Below are 24,836 nucleotides of genomic sequence, written 5' to 3'. Positions count from 1 at the left end.
TCTTCTTGCTTATGTATTTTGCATTCTCACATAAAGTTATAGAACATAATATAAACTATTACCTTTATGACTGTTATTACATAATGGAACTTGAGATGGGCTTTCCAATCTAAGAACTTTTGCTACAGGTCTCACTGGACTATTCAGAGGACTGATGGCTTCTGGAATAGGCCTCAGGTGATTAAGGTCAATGCTCAGAACTGAATTCTCATCATCGTTATATACTGAGTTTGTTTCACTGATTTCCGTTTTGCTGTCCATTAATTCAGTCTGCTGAAGTGAAGATTCTAGTGTCTCTTTAGGTGAGGAAGGCTCCAAACGACAAGACTTACTTTCAACCAGTGGTGTATCTACAAGAGAAGGCTCAAATTTGCGGTTACCATCTTCTGAAAGGGCTATTGGCAAAATGCCAGTTTCTTCAACTGAAGGCTGCAAAATGCTGTCACTGGATTCAGCTACTTCTGTTGAAAAAGCCTCTTTCATTCCCATACCTCCAGAAACACAAGAATTCACATCATCATTTTTTTTGGTATCCAATTCCAAGTCAAAGTTTTGAGAAACATTTGTCTGTAATATGTCCATTACTACAGGAACTGCTGCCCTGGTATCATTAATGGTTTGTTCCTTTTCTGCTGATGATGGAAACATGGATTCTGTTTGTTTCATTTCCATGGGTGCTGAGAAAGAAGTCTCTGTATGACAAATGGGCACATCACAATCCACAGTATTCTCAACAGATTTAACTAACAAACTGTTTTCTTCTTCTATTTTCCTTTCTGGATTACTGGTCCTGACTTCAGATATAGCTGCAAGAGCATCCTTTGGTTCCGACAACTTGGATTCCGTTTCCTCTGTGGTATGTTCGTTGACAGAGGAAACACATGTCACTGTTGTCGCCTGCACCAAGCACTCCAAATCACATATGCCACTGGATTTGGGGATATTGGTTATCTTATGGTGGTTATCCTGAGAAACAGGCTGCTTTTTAGCAGGAGAAAGAGTTAAGTTCAATTTTTCCATAAAACTCAATTTTAAGTCTTTATTTTTTGTTTCATTTGGACCAATGTCAGCTTTAATTACAAGCTCTTTATTATCTGCTCCTTGAGAAACATCAGTGTTAGAGACTTCACCTTTATCACTTTTTGGCTCATTCTGTCTCTTTAAATCAGTAGTGGTTTTCTTAATTTCTTTGTTAGTCTTCTGCAAATGTTCTGTAGGTGTTCTTTTTTCACTTCTTATATGCCTACTTTCTTCTTTGCTTTCTCGTTCTCTTTTCCTCTTATCTTCAGTTCTATGCCATTCTGCTTTTAAAGGTGTATTTTCCCATTGATGCGTAGCATCAACTTCCTTAGAGTCAATGTGTTTATGAGTTCTACTGGATGAAAGAAAGGATGGACATCTTCCTTCTTGAAAACTATGATTACTTACACCTCTATCTCTTTTACAATCTTCCCTTCCTCTTCTCTCTTCTAGATGGTATTTACTTGAATTATGAGAAGATTTTATTTCACTCTTGGAATGAGGAAGTGATGCTCGTTCAGATCTTCTCCAGAGATCCTGGTCTTTTACTACAGATTTAGATTTTTGATCAGCTTTTCTTTCTTCTTTGTCTTGTGACTTAAGTTCTTTTCTATTTGTATTTTGTGATCTTTCACTTTGTCTTTCTAGTTTTTTGTCACTTTGAGAGTCCATTCGAGTGTATGACCTTTCTCTAAAGGTCTCTTTCTCCCAAGAAGAGCTAATTCGTTCATTTTTATAATCCAAATCCGTGTTACTCGTGTTACTTTTGAATTTTGAATTTTTGCTTTCAGCCTTTGGTTCACCTTTACCATATTTCTCAGGACGTCCTTGTAGCCTTTGACTAGTTTCTATGTTCCTCGGTTCACCATCACCACAACTAATATTTAAGTCTTTCCGTATTCTATCAGTTCCTCTGCTATATTGGCTATGTCTAATATCTTTTCTCCCTCTTCTATTATCTTCACTTGAAATACTCTCACCAACCTGATAATGGGAACGTGACCAAATGCCATTGGTGCAGTGTTTTTCAATAGATGGAGGCAAATACAAAGTGCTCTTTTTTTCACAATATGATTTTCCTTCCTTTTCGGGATTTGGCAGTGAAGTGCTATGATGTCCATCTTTAGAAACATCACTTTTCACTCTGAGATCAGTCTTTGAACAATCATCCAAATGGGGAGATCTGGATTTAAGATCTTTTGTTTTAACTATATCTGCTATCCTTGCAGTTCTGTGATTATTTCGAAAATGTGAGAACTCGGACAATCTATTAAGAAATAGAAATTAACAACAAAAACCAAAGTTAATTTCTTGTTAATAATCCAGATTTTAATCACATGCAAAACACTTTAAAAGTCAGGCCCCACATACTGGCAAAATTAATTTTATTTCATATAAAGACGTGAGTGACGCTTACCAGCTTCCAACTAAATGGGCCCATTTTTAAAATAAGGAAACTCCCTTTTAGTTGTTTTGCTCAAAGTTTGAAGGACCTCTCCATTCTATCCCAGCACTTAATCAATGTCTTCCAGACTTCCCTCACCACAGGGAGACCACTCCCAAACTAACCACAGATTCATTTCTTTTAGAACAAGTGACATTATTTTCTTGTCCTCACTCACTCTAGAGCAACTAAAACAGAAGGAAAAGTAAAACAATGCCAGACAACACAGATAATCATAGAGTTCAATGGAGCTCTCTACCCCAGTTTTCTATTTCACATACAATTCCACTGTATACCAAAGCATCAATACCCATCTTAAAGTGTCACATACTATGCAAAAATAAAGAGAATTCTTTCTTAGGGGAATGGCATGTACTTATTGTTTAACAACAACAACAAAAGCCTAAGTCTTAAGGTTTTATAGTAGTGTTCCAGAAAACTGGAAGTTTTCCTAATAATAAAATGCAAATAGCTCATTTTGGTTCCTTGTAATACATCTTCCTGAACTTCTGTAACTTCCCTGAATCTCCATAAATGTATTCCTAATCAGTACTAAATGTATAGAGAACACCAAAGCTTAAAAGACTCAGGAATAAGGGGAGATTTTTATAAAACAAAAGAGGACATGGGTGACATACAACCTAAAACAGTATGTACATTTTATATGGATCTTGTTATGGGTTAAATTGTGCCGCCGCCCCCCCCCCCCAAATTCTTATGCTGAACTTTCAGTATCTCAGTGTGCCTTTATTTGAGGACAGGGTCTTTCTAAAGGCAATCAAGTTAAAGAGAGGCCACTAGGGTGGGCCCTAATCCACTATGACTAGTATTCCTATAGAAAAGGGAAATTTGGGGCACCTGGGTGGCTCAGTTGGTTGAGCAGCTGCCTTCGGCTCAGGTCATGATCCTGGCGTCCAGGGATCGAGTCCCACATCGGGCTCCCTGCTCAGCAGGGAGTCTGCTTCTCCCTCTGACCCTTACCCCTCTCATGCTCTCTCCCTTTCTCTCTCTCTCTCTCTCTCCAATAAATAAATAAATATTTTAAAAAAGAAAAGGGAAATTTGGACACAGAGCTATGTGGAAAATAAAAGCAACAGGAAGAGACACAGGAAGAAAGCAACCATTTACAAGCCAAGAAAAGAGGCCTGGAACAGATCCTTCTACACATAGCCCCCAAAAGGAATCAATCCTGCTAACACCTTGATCTTGGATTTCTAGGTTCCAGGACTATGAAACAATAAATTTAAATAACAATATTTATTAAGCTACCCAGTTTGTGGTCATTTGTTAAAGCAGCCTTAGGAAACTAATAAAGATCTTAGCTCAAAAAACAATTAGAAGATACCTTCCACTAGGGAAAGATGAACATAAAAAACACTAACCATAAAAGAAAAACATCTGACAAACTAAACATCACTAAAATTAAAAACTTCTGGGCAACCCTCTTGGGTTCCCTCCCTTCTCAAGAGCTTTGTATTATCACTTTATTTCCACTCAATAAACCTTGCTTTGCTGCCCACCAAAAAAATAAAATAAAATAAAAATTACTTAAATTAAAAACTTCTATTCCTCATAAGACACAATAATGAGCGATAGACAAATCACAGAATGGCAGATGTTCACAATAAATTTATCCAACAAAGAACTCATATTTGACAAAGGACATATGTGTTATGTATGTCATACTTATTAAACCTATAAACTATTAAACTATAAGCTCCTAAAAGATAGTTCTAGGGACGCCTGGGTGGCTCAGTTGGTTGGACTGCCTTCGGCTCGGGTCGTGATCCTGGAGTACCAGGATCGAGTCCCACATCGGGCTCCCAGCTCCACGGGGAGTCTGCTTCTCTCTGACCTTCTCCTCGCTCATGCTCTCTCTCACTGTCTCTCTCTCAAATAAATAAAATCTTTAAAAAAAAAAAAAAGATAGTTCTAACCCACAGAGCTCATAATACATATTTAGTATAGTTCCTTCCTAGATAAAATGCTATCAAAAGTTTTATTTTAAGAGGTACCTAGGTAGCTCAGTCAGAAGTGCAACTCTTGATCTCATGGTCATGAGTTTGAGCCCTAGGATGGGTATACAGATTACTTAAATAAATAAGCTTTTTAAAGAAAAGTTTTCTTTTAAAATAAACCTTCACATAATATAATTTCCAGAATGCATACTCTTAAACTTTCATCTTATGTTATTTCTAATTTTTCTATTAAACATGATGTTTCAACCAAATGATAAACACTTACCATTAGAATACCAAATATAGTTCACAATTATAAAGTGAAAATATCTGGCAGAATATTTATTAGATAATATATAACCACATCAATCAATCTAATGACATAACTTTCATTTATTCACCCAGTTGCTCTTTCCACCCTGTTCAAACATGACACCCCACCCATAAAAGATCCAAAAATGTATAAAATTTCCCCAATATTTCAGGAAGCAATCTTACACCAGTTGCACTGATGGGATTTAGGTTAGTAAACACACAGCCATCTTCATTTTCAAGAGGCCTGAAGTCCTTTATGATGCCATACAGTCCACACATAAGATTATTTTCTCTCACTCGTCAATCATTTATTGACTGTCTGCCATGTGCTAGGCTCTGAGCCAGGCTCTTGATAAAATGGTGAAGATACACAGACATAGTCCCTGCTCCATGAAGCTTACAGTTCAGTGAAAAGACAGATACTAAAAGAAAGTTCTAGCCCACAGGGCTTTTAAGAGATAACATGGAGATAAGAAGAAGATACTAGGGGCACTTGGGTGGCTCCGTGGGTTAAAGCCTCTGCTTTCAGCTCAGGTCACCATCCTAGGATCCTGGGATGGAGCCCCACATGGGGTGGGGGGGACGGTCTGGGGCGGGGGGGTCTCTGCTCAGCAGGGAGCCTGCTTCCCTTCCCCTCTCTCTGCCTGCCTCTCTGCCTACTTGTGATCTCTGTCAATAAATAAATAAAATCTTTAAAAAAAAAAAAAAGAAGAAGAAGAAAAAAAAAAACTAAACAAGTAATTCCATTACTGATTTTAAAAACTCCAAGTAGGGCGCCTGGGTGGCTCAGTGGGTTGAGCCGCTGCCTTCGGCTCAGGTCATGATCTCGGGGTCCTGGGATCGAGTCCCGCCCCCTCAGCAGGGAGCCTGCTTCCCTCTCTCTCTCTCTCTCTGCCTGCCTCTCCATCTACTTGTGATCTCTCTCTGTCAAATAAATAAATAAGATCTTTAAAAAAAAAAACAAAAACCTCCAAGTATACATGAAGCCACAAAAGAGAAATCTGACCTATTCAGGGATAACAGACTAATACCCCTGCGAAAATGAGTTGGTTTTTAGCAGGTGGAGAGGAGACTTCCAGGCAGTGGAAACAGTCTACACAAAGGCAGAGCTCACGGTACATCCAAGGAACCAAAAGAATGCCAGAGACCTATCAGAGCTGTGACACCTAGGACAAAGGTAAATGCTGAAGGCAAGGCCTGAAAACTAGTTTAGGACCATATTGTGAAGAGTGAGATAATTCTATGATAGTGAAGTGTCCAGACTTGTGATTTTAAAAAGTATCCTATCTGGGGGCACCTGGGTAGCTTAGTAGGTTAAGCATCTGACTCTTAATTTCGGCTCAGGTCATCATCTCAGGGTTGTGAGACTAGGCCCCATGTCAGGCTCCGCACTCAGCAGGGAGCCTACTTAAGATTCTCTTCCTTCAAAAAAAAAAAAAAAAAAGATTCTCTTCCTTCCTCTTCCTCCACCCCTCCCCTTCCATCCTCTCTCCCCCTCTAAAAAAATAAAACAAAACAAAATAAAATAATAAAATTAATCATAAAAAATTAAAAAACAGTGTCCTATCTGCAGCTTTAATACTGATAAAAGACAAACCAAAGGCCCGAAAGACCAAGAACGGATGCAGAGATACCAGCACAAAGACTACTGACTGATAAGAGTTGACAGGTAGCAATAATGGGAGAAATGATGAGAAATAATAATTAGAGAGATTATAAAGACATAAAAATCAGCAGGACATGGTAATGAATTTAGATGTGAGAGATGATTAGAGAGGTAAGTGTCAATGACATCTAGGCACAGTGACTATGTGGCCCAGTTTGCCAAGCAATCTCACTGCAGTTATTAATAGCACTCACTTCTACTCTCAGAAGGGTCCTGGTATGGGCAATAAATTGTCATTCTACCTCTAGGTCTCTGGCCTGCACCAGCTGAATAAATGATGGGGAATCCACTGAGGTGGGAAACATGGAAGAGGTTTGATCATAAATTCCATTTTGGATGAGGTAATTCTGAAAATTCTGTACAGATGTGAAGTAGTTATCTGCATATAAATGGAACTGACCCTGTATGAGTGAGATTACCTCATATAAAAATACTGATGGAGAAAGGAAAAAACACAGGTTTGGACTTTGCAGAATTCCAACCTCATGACGTATGAGAGAATAAACCCCAAGTTAGGAAGAAAACTAAGAATCATGAAAGCCAAAGCAAGAGACTATTTCAAAGAAAGGAAGTCAAGTATGTCAATGTGAGGGCAAATTAAAATCAGAAGTCAAAACTGTTTGATGGACTTAATGGCAGTCACCGTTGACCAAAATGACAACTGTTTTGGTGTACCGATGGAAGCAGAAATCAGTGTGAAAAGGAGTCAAAGGTGAGTAGAAACAGAAAATGAAGACAGCAAGTTTAGATAACTGCTCTGGAGGTCTGGCTGTGGAAAGAAAGTAGAGAGGTAAGAAGTTCTCTGGAGAATACTGACCAACCAAAATTTCAAAGAGAGAGGAAACATTAGTCACTTAGAGTAAAACCTTAAATACTTAATGCATGGTTTTCCTATCTTTCCACTCAAAAGTTTAACATAGTCCACATATCAACACCCAAGTGATTTATACACAGATTCACACCCTTCAATTGTACCTTTGGTGAAGATTATTTATTTCTTCATCTTTGCGATTTATTTCCACTCTAGCGGTTTTGATAAGTGCTGAAATATTCTTCTTAAGAGATTGGTTTTCATTTTTTAAGCTGAAATTCTAAACACCATAAAATACATTTAAAGTACATACAGAAATAAAGTATATGTCTACAGGATTATTAACTTATATAATACAGCTGATGATTACTGAATGCTCTAACTACATGCCAGGCAACACACTTTTTATCTTATGTAATTCTCAAAAAAGTCTGATGAGAAGCACTATTATGCTCATTATACAGCAGAGATTCAAAGATGAATGGCACCAGAGCAAGGCCAGTCCAACTGAAACTACTTAAAACAGGGTTCAGAATGAAAAGGCAATAAAAAGTTCAATAAAGGGATGTCTGGGTGGCTCAGTCAGTTGGGCATCTGCTTTTGGCCCAGGTCATGATCCCAGAGTCCTGGGATTAAGTCCCACAACAGGCTCCCTGCTCAGTGGGGAGCCTGCTTCTTCCTCTGCCTGCTGCTCCCCCTGCCTGCTCGTGCTGTCTATCTCTGACTCTCTCTGGCAAATAAATAAATAGAATCTTAAAAAAAAAAAAAAAAAGTTCAATAAAAAGACAAGAAAGTTCTGCCTGGGTCATTATCTTGAAAATTGAAAATAAAAATGGTAAAATTTTATTATATTTAACAACTTAAGTTTAACTTGTAACAATGTACCAAACCCAGGATGAACAAAGAATGAATTTAATAGTACTAAATGGTTCTTTGGGGAAAAGGGAAACAAAGAGAAACAACTTTACCAAAAAAAAATAATAATAAATAAAAACCAGAACAAGACATGACATTCCTGTATGCTATATCACGTTCACAAAAAAAGTCACTCTTGCAAAAATTGTGAAGGCATCACCATTTTCTCCCAACGGCCATTCTAAATTTTGCTCCTCAAACCAATCTCTTTCAAACCACCTGATACCATCTCCATTAATTTTCCATTATCTAACTGTTAACTAGTCTAATAGACCTTTACATAAATGTCATTTAACACATCAATCCATTTTCTTGTATTAGTTTTCTTGACACAGGAAATAATGCATGTTTTGCCAGATTTGCTGTTTCATTTAACACTAAAAAAAGAGTTTCCTTATAAAATGCCAACAATTTAGCATCTTAATTTCTAACAAAATCAATTTAACACATTTTGACTTAAAATTTTAAAAAAAAGCCCTAGGGCCTCAGTAAAGTTTCTCTCTCATTGACTGGAGCAGTAAAAACAAAAACAAAAAGGCAAAAATATTCACTATAATCCTACCTGTGTCTGTATTTCCTTAAACTTTTTCATCAGCTCTTTCATTTGCAGCTGACATTTACCATATTCTACTTGCAACTGTAAGATAGAAAAAGATTAACTTAAGCATCATTCTAAATTATTTTCTTAGCTTAAGTGACATTTCAGAATATTTTAAAATTTAGAAAATCAACCCACTATGAAGGATAGACAAGGTCTATTCTACTAACAGATATTTAGTAAAATTACTAGTTCTAAAAATTGTCCCAACCAAAAACTTATTTTGTTCAGTTTCACATTCAATCCAGACCTTAAAATTCAAGGGAGAAAGAAATTTGTCTGAATTAAGTCTTGGGACATTTTAAAACTTAGAACAAATCATGAAAAGATAAAATGTTTTATTATACTGATTGCCTGTTGAGGTTTTATATATTCAGACACTTAAATTTAATCAACCAAAATTATAACTAAATTTAGACAAGCATTCAGAAAAGATTGTTTTAAAAAGCAGATCTGAAGGCAGAGACTGACTTAAATATTCTTTTAGACTGAGAGCTACAACTTAAACACAGAATGTTTAATAGTAAGCTGACGCCTGAACTTCAGAAGCTACAACAGGTAAAATAACTGTCCTTAATTCTGGCAAACCATACATCATTATATGTTGCCTCCTTTGCAGTTCCTTCTTCAGTCAGGATTTCTTCATATAAATCCAAACAATTTCGGGATGGCACACATGATTTGGAAGCAATGTCTAAAACAAACAAACAAAAAGCTCCTAAATTAAAATATGTACTTTCTGATTCAATCCTATCAAAATTCCAGTGTCATTTTTCCACAGAACTGGAAACAACGGTCCTAAAATTCATATGAAACCACAAAAGACAGCAAATAGACAAAGCTATCTTGAAAAAGAAGACCAAAGCTGGAGGCATTATATCTACTGATTTCAAACTCAAAGTAATCAAAACTGTATGCTACTGGCATAAAAACAGACACACAGATCAGGGAAACAGAACAGAGAGTCCAGAAACATATATGTATCATCAGTTAATTTATGACGGAGAAGCCAACAATATACAATGGAGAATGGATAAGCTCTTTCAATAAATGGTGTTGGAAAACTGGACCCCAACTTATTCCACACACAAATATCAACTCAAAATGGATTAAAGACTTAAATGTAAGACCCAAAACTATAAACTCTCAGGAAAAAAAATATAAGGGTAAGTTTTTAGACATCAGTCTTGGCAAAGATTTTCTGGATCTGATAAAGGCAAGGGAAATAAAAGCAAAAACAAACAAGCAGGACTACATCAAACTAAAAAGCTTCAGCACAGGAGAACCTGGGTGGCTCAGTGAATTCAGTTTTCAACTCCTGATTTTGGGTCAGGTCATGGTATCAGGGTCATGAGATCAAGCCCCACCTTAGGTTCCATGCTGGCTATAGAGCCTGCTTAAGATTCCCTCCCTCCCTTTCCCAAGCTCATGCTCTCACTCTCTCCCCCCAAATTAATTGACTAATTAATAAAAATAAGCTTCAGCACAGCAAAGGAAACCATCAACAAAATGAAAAGGCAACTCAAAGAATGGGAGAAAATACTTGCAAAGTATATATCTGACAGGGGGTTAATATCCAAAACATATAAAGAGCTCATACCACTCAACAGTAAAAAAAAAAAAAAGAGAGAGAGAGAGAGAGAGAGAAAAGAAAAGAAAGAAAAAAGAATCTGATGGAAAAATGGGCAGAAAAACTGAATAGACATTTTTCCAAAGACATAAAAATGGCCAACAGGAACATGAAAAGGTGCTCCACATGACTAATTACAGGGAAATGCAAATCAAAAAAACACAATGAGATACTGCCTTACACCTGCTAAAATGGCTATCATCAAAAAGACAAGAGATAAAAATATACATATAGCATAGTGAATATAGTCAATAATAATGTAAAACTTTGTATAGTAACAAATGGTAACTATACTTACCATGATGACCACTGCTTAAGGTATAGAACTGTCAAATCACTATGTTGTATACTTGAAACTATTATAATGCTGTATGTCAACTATACTTCAATAAAATAAATGGATAAATAAGAAATAAAAAGCACTTGCCACAATTAGCAAGTAAACGTTTAGTAAAGGTTGCTGCTGTTTGTATCAGAAACCTCCCCTTAAAAAAACAACAACAACCATGAGACAACAAGCGTTGGCAAAGCCGTGGAGGAAATGGAACCCTTGTGCATGGTTGGCAGAAATATAAACTGGTGCGGTACTGGAAAACACTGTGGAGATTCCTCAAAGATTTAAAAATAGAACTATGATATGATTCAGCAATCCCACCTCTGGATATTTATCCAAAGGACATAAAAACGGGATCTCAAAGAGCCTGAACACCCACCCATGTTCACTGCAGCATTGTTCACAATAGCCAAGTTCTAGAAAGAACCTAAGTATTCACTAATAGATGGTCAAAGGTGATGTGGTTTGTAAAAAAAAAAAAAAAGAAAAGAAAAGAAAAGAAAAAATATATATATGTATATTTACACACACACACACACACACACACACACAATGAGGTATTATTCAGCCATCAGAAAGAAGGATATCCAGCCATTTGCAACTACATGGATGGACCTTGAGGACATTATACTAAATGAAACAAGTCAGAGAAAGACAAACACAGTATGATATCAACTTATATGTGAAATCTAAAAATGCCAAATACATAGAAACAGAAACTGGAATGACGGTTATCAGGGACTGGGGTGGGGGGTCGGAGAAGAAGAGATGTTGATCAAAGAGTATAAACTCCCAGCTCTAAGATGAGTAAGTTCAGGGGATCTAAAATACAGCATAGTGATTATAGTTAATCACACTGTATTACATACTTAAAAGTTCCCAAGAGAATACATCTTAAATGTTGTCACTATAAAAAAGAGATGATAATTATGTATCAGGATTGATGCAGGTGTTAGCTTAGGCTAAAGGGGTAATCATTTTGCAACACCTATGTGTAAGCAATACTTACATACCTTAAACTTATACAACGTTAAATGTCAACTATATCCCAGTAAATTGGGAAAAAAAGAAAATATATGTGCTAAGTTTTTTGAGGTTGTGTCTGTTTCAACTCAAAGGGCTATACATTTCTCCACCCCTGCATTTCGTCCAAATCGATACTGATTAGAAAACCAATTTACCTAAAGCACTTATGTCAACAAATCAGTATCGTATCTGCTCAAAGATATCTTATTATTGCTTTGAGATATCTGATTATGGAAAAGGTTTCTAATTTGGATAGGTCATTAGTTTCTCTGCATATCATACTCTTACGGATACACTTGAAAACATTTATAGCAACTACCCTTTTCAAAAGTTCTAATGTCATGTAAGCCGTGACAGTATGAGTAGTAATATATATATACACAACACCAACAGTCTGCATTTTAATGGTACAAGATATATTTGCTCAAGGTCCAGTTAAATCTGAGACCTAGATGATAACAAACCTGAGTGCTAATTTGTTTTACTGATCAAACTTTAGTCAAGAAAATAATTACCTAAGTAAAATTATTCCAAAGAATGGTCAAATTATTCAGGAACTATGTATTACTCTGAGAACTATAACAAAATAAATATTTCTAATAGATTGGCCACTCACCCCAAAAAAAGAACCTATTTTATTTTAGAATTTACATACCAGAAACAGCACTGTCCAATCCAGCATATATGTCTAAAGAACCTTCATCATTATTTTTAAGAGGAGAAGCTGCAAGAAAATCGAAGACTTGTTAAAAATGATTTTATGCACTTAGTGAAGTTTTTCTATTCCTACTCTGGGGAGCCAGGAAAAGGAGACTTTTATCAGTCGTACACCAAAAAAGACAATTGTCTTTAAGTTTTTATACCTCCTTATAAACAGAAAGATCTCAATACACAGATTTATGACTCAGCGTCTTTTAGGCTTAAAAACTCATTTTCAAAAAGAAACTTTTGACAAGGTTCCAATTCCAATTATAGCACAGTAGTTCTATCAGACCAATCCTTCTGCTGAGAACAACTATAAACTCCAAGCAAACTATTAAAAGCTATCCATAGGGGCACCTGGGTGGCTCAGTGGGTTAAAGCCTCTGCCTTCGGCTCAGGTCATGATCCTGGGATCGAGCCCCACATCGGGCTCTCTGCTCAGCGGGGAGCCTGCTTCTCCCTCTCTCTCTCTGCCTGCCTCTCTGCCTACTTGAGATCTCTCTCTCTGTCAAATAAATAAATAAAATCTTTTTAAAAAATAAATAAATAATAAAAAATAAAAATAAAAGCTATCTATAGTCAAATGCTCTACCACTAAACTATTATTGTGGTGATCATTTCCCATTACATACAAATACAGAATCATTATGTCATACACCTAATACAACTAATACAAAGTTGTATGTATAATTATACTGCAATTTGAAAAAAAGGGTGGGGGGGAGCAATCTAAAAAACAAAAAAGCAACCCAAAGCAGGCAAAAATTGAAGGGGAGACAATACCTGAAAAACAGTCTTAAGTGTGTCCCCTATCCTTCTTTTATTACAATTTTTTGTAATAAAATTTTTTGTAGAAGGATACGCCCTAATTGAAGCCAACAATGGGCAGTGAAAACTCAGATGGAAACCTCTAGTCCTAATAGCTTGAAGAACAAGAGAAAGAACTTGGGAGGGATAACAGCAACTAGAAACTAAGAAAGAAAATTCAGAGAGCTGGAGAATATTCCCCAAATTGTGTCCAAATCTCCGAGTGATCCTCAAAGGACGTAAAGGTTAAAACTCCAAAATGTCCAGCTAAAGTTAAAATATCTGAACAGGGTTTTCAGCTGCTATCCACCACAAGTAAGACAGAAGTTTAAGTTCAGCTAAGTTAAATACTTGCTAAAAGTAAAAACAACATTCTTCTGAGCAATATAGCATAATCCAAATATCTCTAGAACATAACAGAATTCAGTGTCCAGAATGCAATCCAAAATTACTACATAGGAAGAAACAAAACAAAACAAATAAACAAAAAAAATGAAAATCCTTAAACTGAAAACTACAATTTCTAATTTTTAAAAAAATTCACTGAATATTCTTGACAGCTGAGCCAGTGAATTTGAAGATAAATCAATAAAAACTACCCAATCCGGGCGCCTGGGTGGCTCAGTGGGTTAAGCCGCTGCCTTCGGCTCGGGTCATGATCTCAGGGTCCTGGGATCGAGCCCCACATCGGGCTCTCTGCTCGGCAGGGAGCCTGCTTCCTCCTGTCTCTCTGCCTGCCTCTCTGCCTGCTTGTGATCTCTCTCTGTCAAATAAATAAATAAAATCTTTAAAAAAAAAATTAAAAAAATAAAAATAAAAATAAAAAAAATAAAAACTACCCAATCTGAAGAATAGAGAAAAAAGATTTAAAACAAAATCAAACAAATAAACAAAAAACAACAAAAGTCTTAGTAACCTATAGGATAATGTCAAAAGTTCTCACATACTATATATCTGGAGTCCCAGAAGAGAGATGGGGACAAAAAAATTATTCTATAAAAATACTAAAGAGTACTAGAAGGACTAAAAATGATAAATAATTGAGTAAATATAAAAGACTAATTTTTCTTAATTTGATTAACTCCTCTTAATTTTTTTAAAGATACATAGAATGGTTTAGAGCAAAAATTACAGCTTTGTATCATGAGATTTAATGACATCTTTAACATAAAAGGACAAATGGAGGTTAAAGACAACTATACATACAAGATTCTACATCTTAGGTGAAAAGGTACAATACCAGAAAGTAGACCACAAAGTGTTAAAGAAGTATACTGCAATCCCTTGAGCAACCACTAAAAAATAATGCAAAGAGGTGTAGTCCATAAAGCGAACCTATAAATTGGAATGGAATTCTAAAATATATTCAACATTTGAAAGGAGGCACGAAAATCAGAAAGAAAAAAACTAATGAGAAAAACTAAAATAAAGAATTAAAATGATGATTAAATTCCAATCATAATAATAAAGAAAATTTGAGGGGTGCCTGGGTGGATCAGTGGGTTAAAGCCTCTGCCTTCGGCTCAGGTCATGATCCCAGGGTCCTGGGATCGAGCCCCGCATTGGGCTCTCTGCTCAGCAGGGAGCCTGCTTCCTCCTCTCTCTCTCTGCCTGCTTCTCTGCCTACTTGTGATCTCTGTCTGTCAAATAAATAAATAAAATCTTTAAAAAAAATAAAAAATTAAAAAAATAAAGAAAATTTGAGGGTTAACTGACAAATAAAAATAGCAGATTGAATAAAATTATTGTATCAATGTTAAATTTACTGAAATTGATATTATGCTGTTGTTATACTAGAAAACCTAACTTTCTCTTATGAAATACACACTGAAGTATATAAATAATATATGCAACTTACAAGTAACAAATACCTATTTTGTATTTCTTTGGATATGGCAATAAATATCATTACCACTTATACTGGCAAAGTTGTTAATTTCATTAAATTTAAGAGACTCAAAAGCATACAATAAGAAAGTTCACATTTACTAAGTATTTCCTATTTGCCAGGCACTTTATTGTATTAATTCATTTGTGTGTAAGAAGAGAAAGTTGATGAGTGGTATCAGTGAACATAAATTATTTTATACTTAAATAAATTTAGAAGAACAGTTAAAATGAGCTCTTACCAGAAAAGACATCATATAAACTTGTTCCATCACCGTTGTCATCATCTGCTGCCATGATCCTATTTCCTTTTGACAGTCGCCATCTAAAGTATTGAATATAAAGATTTTCCACTTAAAATCAACCTCACAAGTCAGAGAGTGAACCTAGCTTTAAGTTAAAAAGCAACTTCTGGGGTGCCTGGGTGGCTCAGTGGGTTAAAGCCTCTGCTTTCAGCTCAGGTCATGATCCCAGGGTCCTGGGATCAAGCCCCACATCGGGCTGTCTGCTCCGCAGGGAGCCTGCTTCCTCTTCTCTCTCTCTCTGCCTGCCTCTCTACCTACTTGTGATGTCTGTCTGTCAAAAAAATAAATAAAATCTTAAAAAAAAAAAAAGCAACTTCTAAATTTGGACACAATGAATAAATTCACTCCCTATCATCACTTTTCAAAAAGTACCTAACATTTTCCAAAACCTTAAACTTGCTTATTATAGTTAAGCCATGTCACAAAGTAAGTGATGCTAATTTTATAAAATAGACCAAAACACAAATTAACTTTTATACAAAAGTAAGCCAACTATCATACTAAATAAGTACAATTATATGCTGAGTTCTGTGAATCTTCTTAGCAAAACATCCAACCTGGGGTTGGTCTTGGGAACTCTTTTTTTTTTTTTTTTTTTTTTTAAGATTTTATTTATTTATTTGACAGAGAGAGATCACGAGTAGACAGAGAGGCAGGCAGAGAGAGAGAGGGAAGCAGGCTCCCTGCTGAGCAGAGAGCCCGATGCGGGACTCGATCCCAGGACCCTGAGATCATGACCTGAGCCGAAGGCAGCAGCTTAACCCACTGAGCCACCCAGGCGCCCCTGGTCTTGGGAACTCTTAACATGTTTTCACCAGTGAGAGAGTAAGACAGGAACAACAAAGAATTCGATAATATACGAGGCCTGGTAAAGATGTGAGAAAAGAGGTATTCTCATACGTCACCCAAGTGTACACCGGTGCAAGCTGTACGGAGGCAATCTGACAATAGCTACCAAATTTTTAAATGCAAATAATCTTTGACCCAACAAGTCATATCTAGTACTGTGTTCTACAGATATACAAGCACATGGTTAAAGATGTACATAAACAAATATTCAATGCAGTGCTGTTTGTAGTGGCAAGAATGGAAGCAACAAAAGAATCCAAAACAAACCAAAAAATGTGACTTATCTGATAGTCTCCAATCTGCCAGTAAAATGTGATGATGGTGCCTATGGTCAATGAACTGTGGCTACTGAGCGTTATTAAGGATACCTAGAGCTGTGCATTTCTGCTCCCACCAAGATATACTCTTAACAGCAAGATTACATTTACTAACAAATCCAATTATGCCAGTTTCCTTATTTTTTATGAGGGGCACCTGGGTGGCTCAGTGGGTTAAAGCCTCTGCCTTCGGCTCAGGTCATGGTCCCAGGGTCCTGGGATCAAGCCCCGCATCGGGCTCTCTGCTCAGCAAGGAGCCTGCTTCCTCCTCTCTCTCTGCCTGCCTCTCTGCCTACTCGTCATCTTTGCCTGTCAAATAAATAAATAAAATCTTTAAAAAAAAAAAAAGACTACTTGGCCTATTAAGTTAAAAGTAGGAAATCAATAGAACTGAAAAAAACCTGGATCTTTTTATCCGTCACTGGTCTTAAATTTTTCTACAGTTGCTTATGGAAACATTGTCCACACCTTTATCTCTATAGGTTCCTGACCACTAAAAGTATGTTTTTAATTACTTACATATTTAATACAAAGTGACAGCTCATTTCTTAGTCATGCCATATGTTACATTAAGAGTTCTTCAAAATTATTTCTGAGAATAATATACACAAGAATATGAAAGAGTTAAATAACATATGTGATTTCTCACCACGTACACATAAAGTTAAAGGAACTGTGGCCATTAATCATGTCTCTCAATTTCAGATCCACCCTTCTGTGATAATGAAGAATGACCTTGGAAATATTTCTCCTTTGTAACTGGCTCAGTGTTAAACCTTATCAGTAGAGCGCTGGAGACACACTGGAAAGGAAGGTTTTTCTTCCTAGTTTCACTGTGCCTGGCTAGTCAGGCTCCTGCAGAACATCTTTCTCTAACATCTAGTTCCTGCAGCAGACAGTCTCTCCAGCACCAGGTTCCTACAGGGCACCATCTCTCTATATACTTGCCTCCTATAAGTGAGGTTTCTATTACAAAGGACTCCTGTAGGACCCAGCTTCCTCCTGCCAGCCTCCTGGAGAGGGCAATTTCTCCAACTCTTGGATCCCACAGCACTTGACAGCCAGCAGCACCCAGGAGCTTCCTTATGCATTTCTTCTACCAGATTCAAAGCAGTGTCACCAGCAGGGCACTCTGCAACTTCTCTGCCCTTCACTTGGCCCCAGCCATACATCTTCCAATGAGGGCAAAGACAGCCCTTCCTTGTATGATCTATCTCAACCCTACAGGTACTGGCCACTCCCTCTATCTTCTTCTACTCCTACCTTCTTTAGAGTAATCTTTAACTCTTTTTTTTTTTTTAAGATTTTATTTATTCATTTGACAGACAGAGATCACAAGTAGGCAGAGAAGCAGGCAGAGAGAGAGAGGAGGAAGCAGCAGGCTCCCTGCTGAGCAGAGAGCCCGATGTGAGGCTCGATCCCAGGACTCTGGGATCACGACCTGAGCCGAAAGCAGAGACTTTAACCCACTGAGCCACCCAGGAGCCCCTAGAGTTATCTTTAACTCTTACTAACCAATTCCCAGTTATTCTAACCGTCCGTTAATAATTCTTTTTCTAGAGGCACGAGCCTGGTTTCGTCAGTAGTAGAACATGTGACTCTTGCTCTCAGGAATATGAGGTCAAGCCCCACACTGGGCATGGAGCCTACTTTTAAAAAATAAATAAATAAAATAATAATAATTCTTTAAGTATTTTTTCTTCAAATTACTGTATGGTCTTTGTCTCCTGATTAGATCCTACCTGATAGAGATAAGAGTCATAACAGAGATTTTAACACACTTTTCTCTGCTAATGAAGCAGTTAATTAATGATACAAGTCTGAAAACAAAACTGACAGATCTGACCTGATTTTGTATCTCTGCATACAATAATTCAGAGAACTTATATTATGTTCAGGTACATCTATAAGAATTGACTGTCATGAGAGTAATTTTTAACAAGTATCAAAGAACTTGTGTCAAAAATTATATCAGAACTTGTATCAACAAGTATCAGAGAACAAGCTTTTATCAAAACCAACAAAATTCAGGGGTGTGTGTCTGGCTCAGTCCGTACAGTGCATGATTATTAATTTCAGGATCTTGAGTTCAAGTCCCATGGTGCTCAGGGAGCCCACTTTTAAAAAATAAACAAATAAATAAAATTCAAAGTTAATAACACACTCTTAAATTTCCCAGCTCCTTTGGAAATTTGCAAGGAAAGATCAAAGAACAAATATTAATAGAAATGGGGAAACATAGAACTGAATCACAATGAATATACCATAAAGCAAAGTTTGTGGAATACAATCAAAATACTTTTAGAGGAAAAGAAGACAAAGTATTAATGGGTTCATCATCCAACTCGAGAAGTTAGAAAAAGGTCCAATAAATGTGTATAGTTTGTTTTTTTTTTTAAAGATTTTATTTATTTATTTGACAGAGAGAGATCACAAGTAGACGGAGAGGCAGGCAGAGAGAGAGAGAGAGGGAAGCAGGCTTCCTGCTGAGCAGAGAGCCCGATGTGGGACTCGATCCCAGGACCCCGAGATCATGACCTGAGCCGAAGGCAGCGGCTTAACCCACTGAGCCACCCAGGCGCCCCAAATGTGTATAGTTTAAAAAAAAAAAAACCAAAGAGGGGCGCCTGGGTGGCTCAGTGGGTTAAGGCCTCTGCCTTTGGCGCAGGTCATGATCTCAGGGTGCTGGGATCGAGCCCCGCGTCGGGCTCTCTGCTCAGTAGGGAGCCTGCTTCCCTTCCTCTCTCTCTGCCTGCTTCTCTGCCTACTTGTGATCTGTCAAATAAATTTAAAAAAACAAACAAACAAAAAAAAAGAAACAAAGAAAGAAACACATAAAGGACAGAAATTAATAAAAAGCAACAAGCATTATACAGATGAATAAATAGGGGCGCCTGGGTGACTCAGTTGGTTAAGCCACTGCCTTCCGCTCAGGTCATGATCCCAGAGTCCTGGGATCAAGTCCCACATTTGGGCTCCCAGCTCTGCGGGGAGTCTGCTTCTCCCTCTGACCTTCTCCCCTCTCATGCTCTTTCTTTCTCAAATAAATAAATAAAATCTTTAAAAAAAATAAAATAGATATGAATAAATACATTTATATTTATGGTGGTTCTTCGAAAAGACAAGTTAAATAGGCATATCCTGGGCCAAACTAGTCAAGAGAAAGTAGGTACAAACATTAGGAATAAGAAAGGAGGGGCACCGGGGCGCCTGGGCGGCTCAGTGGGTTAAGCCTCTGCCTTCAGCTCAGGTCATGATCTCAGGGTCCTGGGATTGAGCCCAGCCTCCACTCTGCTCAGCAGGGAGCCTGCTTCCCCCTCTCTCTCTGCCTGTCTTCTGCCTACTTGTGATCTCTCTGTCAAATAAATAAATAAAATCTTAAAAAAAAAAAAAAAGGAAAGAAAAGAAAAGAAAGGAGGGGCACCTGGGTGGCTCAGAGGGTTAAGCCACTACCTTTGGCTTGGGTCATGATCTCGGGGTCCTGGGATCGAGCCCAACATCGGGCTCTCTACCCAGCAGGGAGCCTGCTTCCCCCTGCCTCTCTGCCTACTTGTGATCTCTCTCTCAAATAAATTTTAAAAAAAGGGCGCCTGGGTGGCTCAGTGGGTTAAGCCGCTGCCTTGGGCTCAGGTCATGATCTCAGGGTCCTGGGATCGAGTCCCGCATCGGGCTCTCTGCTCAGCAGGGAGCCTGCTTCCCTCTCTCTCTCTCTCTGCCTGCCTCTCTGTCTACTTGTGATCTCTCTCTGTCAAATAAATAAATAAAATCTTTAAAAAATAATAATAATAAATTTAAAAAAAAAAAAAGAAAGAAGGAAAAGAAAGGAGTGACAGCTTCACCTTCACCTACAGCAGAGATTCCATTACTGAAAGAAAGCTCTAAGCAAAATAAATCAGAGAAAGACAAATACCATATGACTTCACCATACGAAATTTAAGAATCAAAATAGATGAACATAGCAGGGAAATAAAAGGACATAGGCAGAGCCAGACAGGCTCTCGATTATGGAAAAAAAAAATGTGGGTTGCTGGAGGAGAAATGGGCAAGGAGGATGGGTTAAATGGGTAATGAGAATTAAGGAGAGCACTTGTGATGAGCACTGGGTATTGTATGTAAATGATTAATCACTAGACTACATCTGAAACTAATGCTACACTATAGGTTAACTAACTGGAATTTAAATGAAAATTTGAAGAAGAAAAATACTCCTGAAAGAAAGCTCAAGAAATGGGAGAGTTTTTCAGAAAACATAACTGGCCAAAACTGACTCAAGAAGACATAGAAAACACAGACATATTTAGGATGATTTGATAATTTGATACAGTACTTAATCTATTCAAAAAGAAACTACCAAGCTCAGACAGTTTTAAAAATGAAGTCTACAATACCTTCAAAGAACATATAAAACATAATATATTCCAGACAGCAGAAAGGGAAAAAAAGGCTAAGAGACAAAAAATTTCATAAAGTTGGGCGCCTGGGTGGCTCAGTGGGTTAGGCCGCTGCCTTCGGCTCAGGTCGTGATCTCGGAGTCCTGGGATCGAGTCCCGCATCGGGCTCTCTGCTCAGCAGGGAGCCTGCTTCCTCCTGTCTCTCTGCCTGCCTCTCTGCCTGCTTGTGATCTCTGTCAAATAAATAAATAAAATCTTTAAAAAAAAAAATTTTTTTTCATAAAGTTAATATAGTGTAGACATTGAAAATGGGACAAAGTTGGAAAATTACAAGACAGGAAAACTATAGGCCACTCTTCCTGAGCATAAAAACAGCCTTAAAAAAAATTAGCCAATGCATCCAGCAAGACATTAAACAAAAAACAAAAACAAGGTGTGCCTGGCTGGCTGTCAGAAGAACAAGAGATCTTGATCTCAGTGTTTTAAGTTTGGGTCCCACACTGGGTATAGAGATTATTCAAAAATAAAATCTAGGGGTGCCTGGATGGCTCAGTGGGTTAAAGCCTCTGTCTTCGGCTCAGGTCATGAACTCAGGGTCCTGGGATCGAGCCCCGCATTGGGCTCTCTGCTCAGCAGGGAGCCTGCTTCCTCCTCTCTGCTTCTCTGCCTACTTGTGATCTCTATCAAATAAATAAATAAAATCTTAAAAAAAATAAAACCGAAAAACTTCCCATTACTTCCCAATGTCTACTGAATAAAGTCCAAACACCCTACCTTAATACACACTGATGCCTACTTTCTAGCCCCATCATTCACTCTCCTGAGGTTTTCCATATCCCAAGATTCAGTCAAAATGGGTTCCTTGTTTGCAAATGAAATTCCTGATACCATCTCCCCACTACATCTATGAGCTCACAAACAACTCCGGGTGTGAATACACACATACTAGAATTTGAAAATTGAGGTTTTAGAAAAGTTAGGTTATATATTACACAATTAAGATACTTGGACTTCATCCAGCACAAAATGGGAAAAACCACTTAAGGTTTTTATTTTTTATTTTATTATTATTTTTTTTAAAGATTTTATTTATTTATTTGACAGAGAGAGATCACAAGTAGACGGAGAGGCAGGCAGAGAGAGAGAGAGAGGGAAGCAGGCTTCCTGCTGAGCAGAGAGCCCGATGTGGGACTCGATCCCAGGACCCTGAGATCATGACCTGAGCCGAAGGCAGCGGCCTAACCCACTGAGCCACCCAGGCGCCCCACTTAAGGTTTTTAAAGCAAGAGAATATCATGATCAGGGCGCCTGGGTGGCTCAGTCATTAGGCATCTTGCCTCCAGCTCGGGTCGTGGTCCCAGGGTCCTGGGATCAAGCCCCATATCGGGCTCCCTGCTTGATGGGAAGCCCGCTTCTCCTTCCCCCCCACTCCCTATTCTTGTGTTCTCTCTCTCTTTCTGTGTCTCTCTCTGCCAAATAAATAAATAAAATCTTGAAGAAAAAAAAAAAAGAACATCATGATCAAATCTGCATTTCAGGAATTTAACTCTATCTAGCAATAACAGTATAGAAAATATTAGTAGCAAAAAACAGAGACTATTAAAACAGTACAGGAGATAATGAAGGGTAACAAAGTAATTAGCAGTGGTCGGGGCGCCTGGGTGGCTCAGTGGGTTAAGCCACTGCCTTCGGCTCAGGTCATGATCCCAGGTCCTGGGTTCGAGCCCCACATCGGGCTTTCTGCTCAGCAGGGAGCCTGCTTCCTCCTCTCTCTCTGCCTGCCTCTCTGCTTACTTGTGATTTCTCTCTGTCAAATAAATAAATAAAATCTTTAAAAAAAAAAAAAAGTAATTAGCAGTGGAAATAAACAAGCAGATCTGAGATTTCTACAGAGAATCCAAAAGATTTCATGAAAAGTGTACTCAAATGTCCACTCCTGACCACTTCAAAACCACAACCTGAGTTGTCTTTTCAAAATGCAAACCTGGGGGCACCTGAGTGGCTCAGTTGGTTAAGCATCTGCTTTCAACTCAGGTCATGATCCCAGGGCCCTGGGATCCAGCCCGCTTCAGGTTCTCTGCTCAGCGGAGAGCCTGCTTCTCCCTCTCCCTCTGCCTGCTGCTCCACCTGCTTGTGTCTCTCTGTCAAATAAATAAATAAAAGTTTAAAAAAATACAAATCTGATCATGTTCCCCCTTCTGCTTAAAACCCGTCAGTGCTTCCTACTGATTTTAGATTAAAAAACAAATTTTGTCACAATTTTGCTTACAAAGTCCAGAGTGACCAGGCCCCTGCCCACAATTACAGTCTGCATCCTTCTTACCCATTTCCCAGCAGTCTTTACCCTTGATCATACGGACGTTCTTTCAGCTCCTTGAACATGGCATTTGTTCCCTCTCACCACAGGGCCTCTGCAGGGAGTGCTTTTTCCTCAATGCTCCACTGTCACTTAATTCGTCTCTCGTATTTTGACTTAAGTAATGTTTGAGCCTTCCCTGGCTACCTCCTCTCACTACTAGGTCGGGCCCTCTCTATTATATTCTTATATCACTGTGTCCTTTCTCTATATGGCCTCTTTTCAATTTAAGATTACATTTTTGTGGAAATTCCTAAAGAAATGTCCATCTCACCCACTGGACTGTAAGCTCCATGAAGACCAGGACTGGCTCTGTCTGTTGATCAGTGTATCCCCAGCTCTCAACACAGGGCCTTGCAAGTCAGTAGGTAATTAAAAAAGTATCTGTTGAATTACTGATATTCCTAATCTATTCATGACAACTCTGAAGTTCCTAGCTTTGATAACAAGGTAGTCACACCTTTAACTGAAATAGAGAACCAAAGAAAGCAGGATGAATTATCTGTAGGACATGCAGGTAAAGATGTCTAACAGATAACTGAAAACTAGAGTATGCAGCACAAAAGATAAAATGTAATTGGTAAAGGTCAGATTACTCTCTTGAAATCACAAAGGCCAGTGATTCTCCTGGAAGAGGGAGGAAGAGGAAGGATTATGTACCAGAATCCCTCGGAAAGAGGGGTTTATTCACATGTGCTCTCACCTTCCCCCAAATGAGGATCTCAATATGTAATGCAAGGATGCAAGGTACTACTGACAGAGGAAGTGTTGCTATGCAAACTGGAAACCTATGCAAAGTGGAAAGGCAAAATTTTACATGTTGAGAACCATGATAATGAAAGAAAATTGCTGCAAGGTCACTCATAATCATTTTACGAACAATCCTAATGGGTTCAGATGTGAAGACGAAGCATATGAGAGAAGGATTACCTTGTCTTTTCTGACAGGACAATGTTGTAAAAAGACAGTCTAAAGGCAATTTCCCTTAAAAAAGAAAAAAAAAAATGAAAGACTGAAATAAGCATCTGTAGAGAAAAACAGGAAAAAACCCGGGGAGGAGAGTGTATTTTAAGGTTCATGGGAAAGGCTAAATGTAATACAGCAAGATTCCTGAAGAAAATGTAAAGGGAAAACAATAACAAACACTATACAAACTGAACACTATATGCCTGGGTCTTAAATGTTCCAAATACATTGATGTCAATCTTCTCAAAGTCCCATAAAGTACATACTATTCTTTTCCCGTTTTATAGATGAGGAAACAAATAACAAGTGATTAAGAAATTTGTCCCAAGGTCAAACAGCTGATAAGTGGCATATCTGGAATTAGATTCCAGCTCCTTCATTAAAGCCAAATGACAAAATCAGGAATATTCGCCAGAGATAAAAGTATAATTTTTTCTTGAAAGGGGGCCACCTCTCGTGAAATGGGAAGAAACGCTAGAAGATAATTGGGGTGGGGGTTGGGGAATTCTTGCCCTGGTCTCAGTCTCACTCCAATCAAA

General features: G+C 38.0%; 1 protein-coding gene across 1 annotated transcript in view; it reads right to left on the bottom strand.

Moving 5' to 3' along the window:
- The window catches only part of CASP8AP2 (caspase 8 associated protein 2), a 33,261-nt gene extending 8,944 nt beyond the window's left edge, over positions 1-24,317 (bottom strand). The window contains exons 1-7 of the mRNA XM_047733597.1: positions 24,262-24,317; positions 15,356-15,438; positions 12,373-12,441; positions 9,321-9,421; positions 8,692-8,766; positions 7,379-7,494; positions 63-2,287 (exon numbers count right to left, since the gene is read on the bottom strand). Of these exons, the coding sequence (XP_047589553.1) occupies positions 63-2,287; positions 7,379-7,494; positions 8,692-8,766; positions 9,321-9,421; positions 12,373-12,441; positions 15,356-15,410 (2,641 nt within the window). The 5' untranslated portion in view covers positions 15,411-15,438; positions 24,262-24,317. The remainder of the gene's footprint in view (positions 1-62; positions 2,288-7,378; positions 7,495-8,691; positions 8,767-9,320; positions 9,422-12,372; positions 12,442-15,355; positions 15,439-24,261) is intronic.
- Between the last annotated feature and the right edge of the window lie 519 nt (positions 24,318-24,836).

Source organism: Lutra lutra, chromosome 6 (genome assembly GCF_902655055.1).
Source record: "Lutra lutra chromosome 6, mLutLut1.2, whole genome shotgun sequence".
Taxonomy (NCBI): Eukaryota; Metazoa; Chordata; class Mammalia; order Carnivora; family Mustelidae; genus Lutra; species Lutra lutra.
This window is presented reverse-complemented; position numbering and strand designations above follow the sequence as displayed.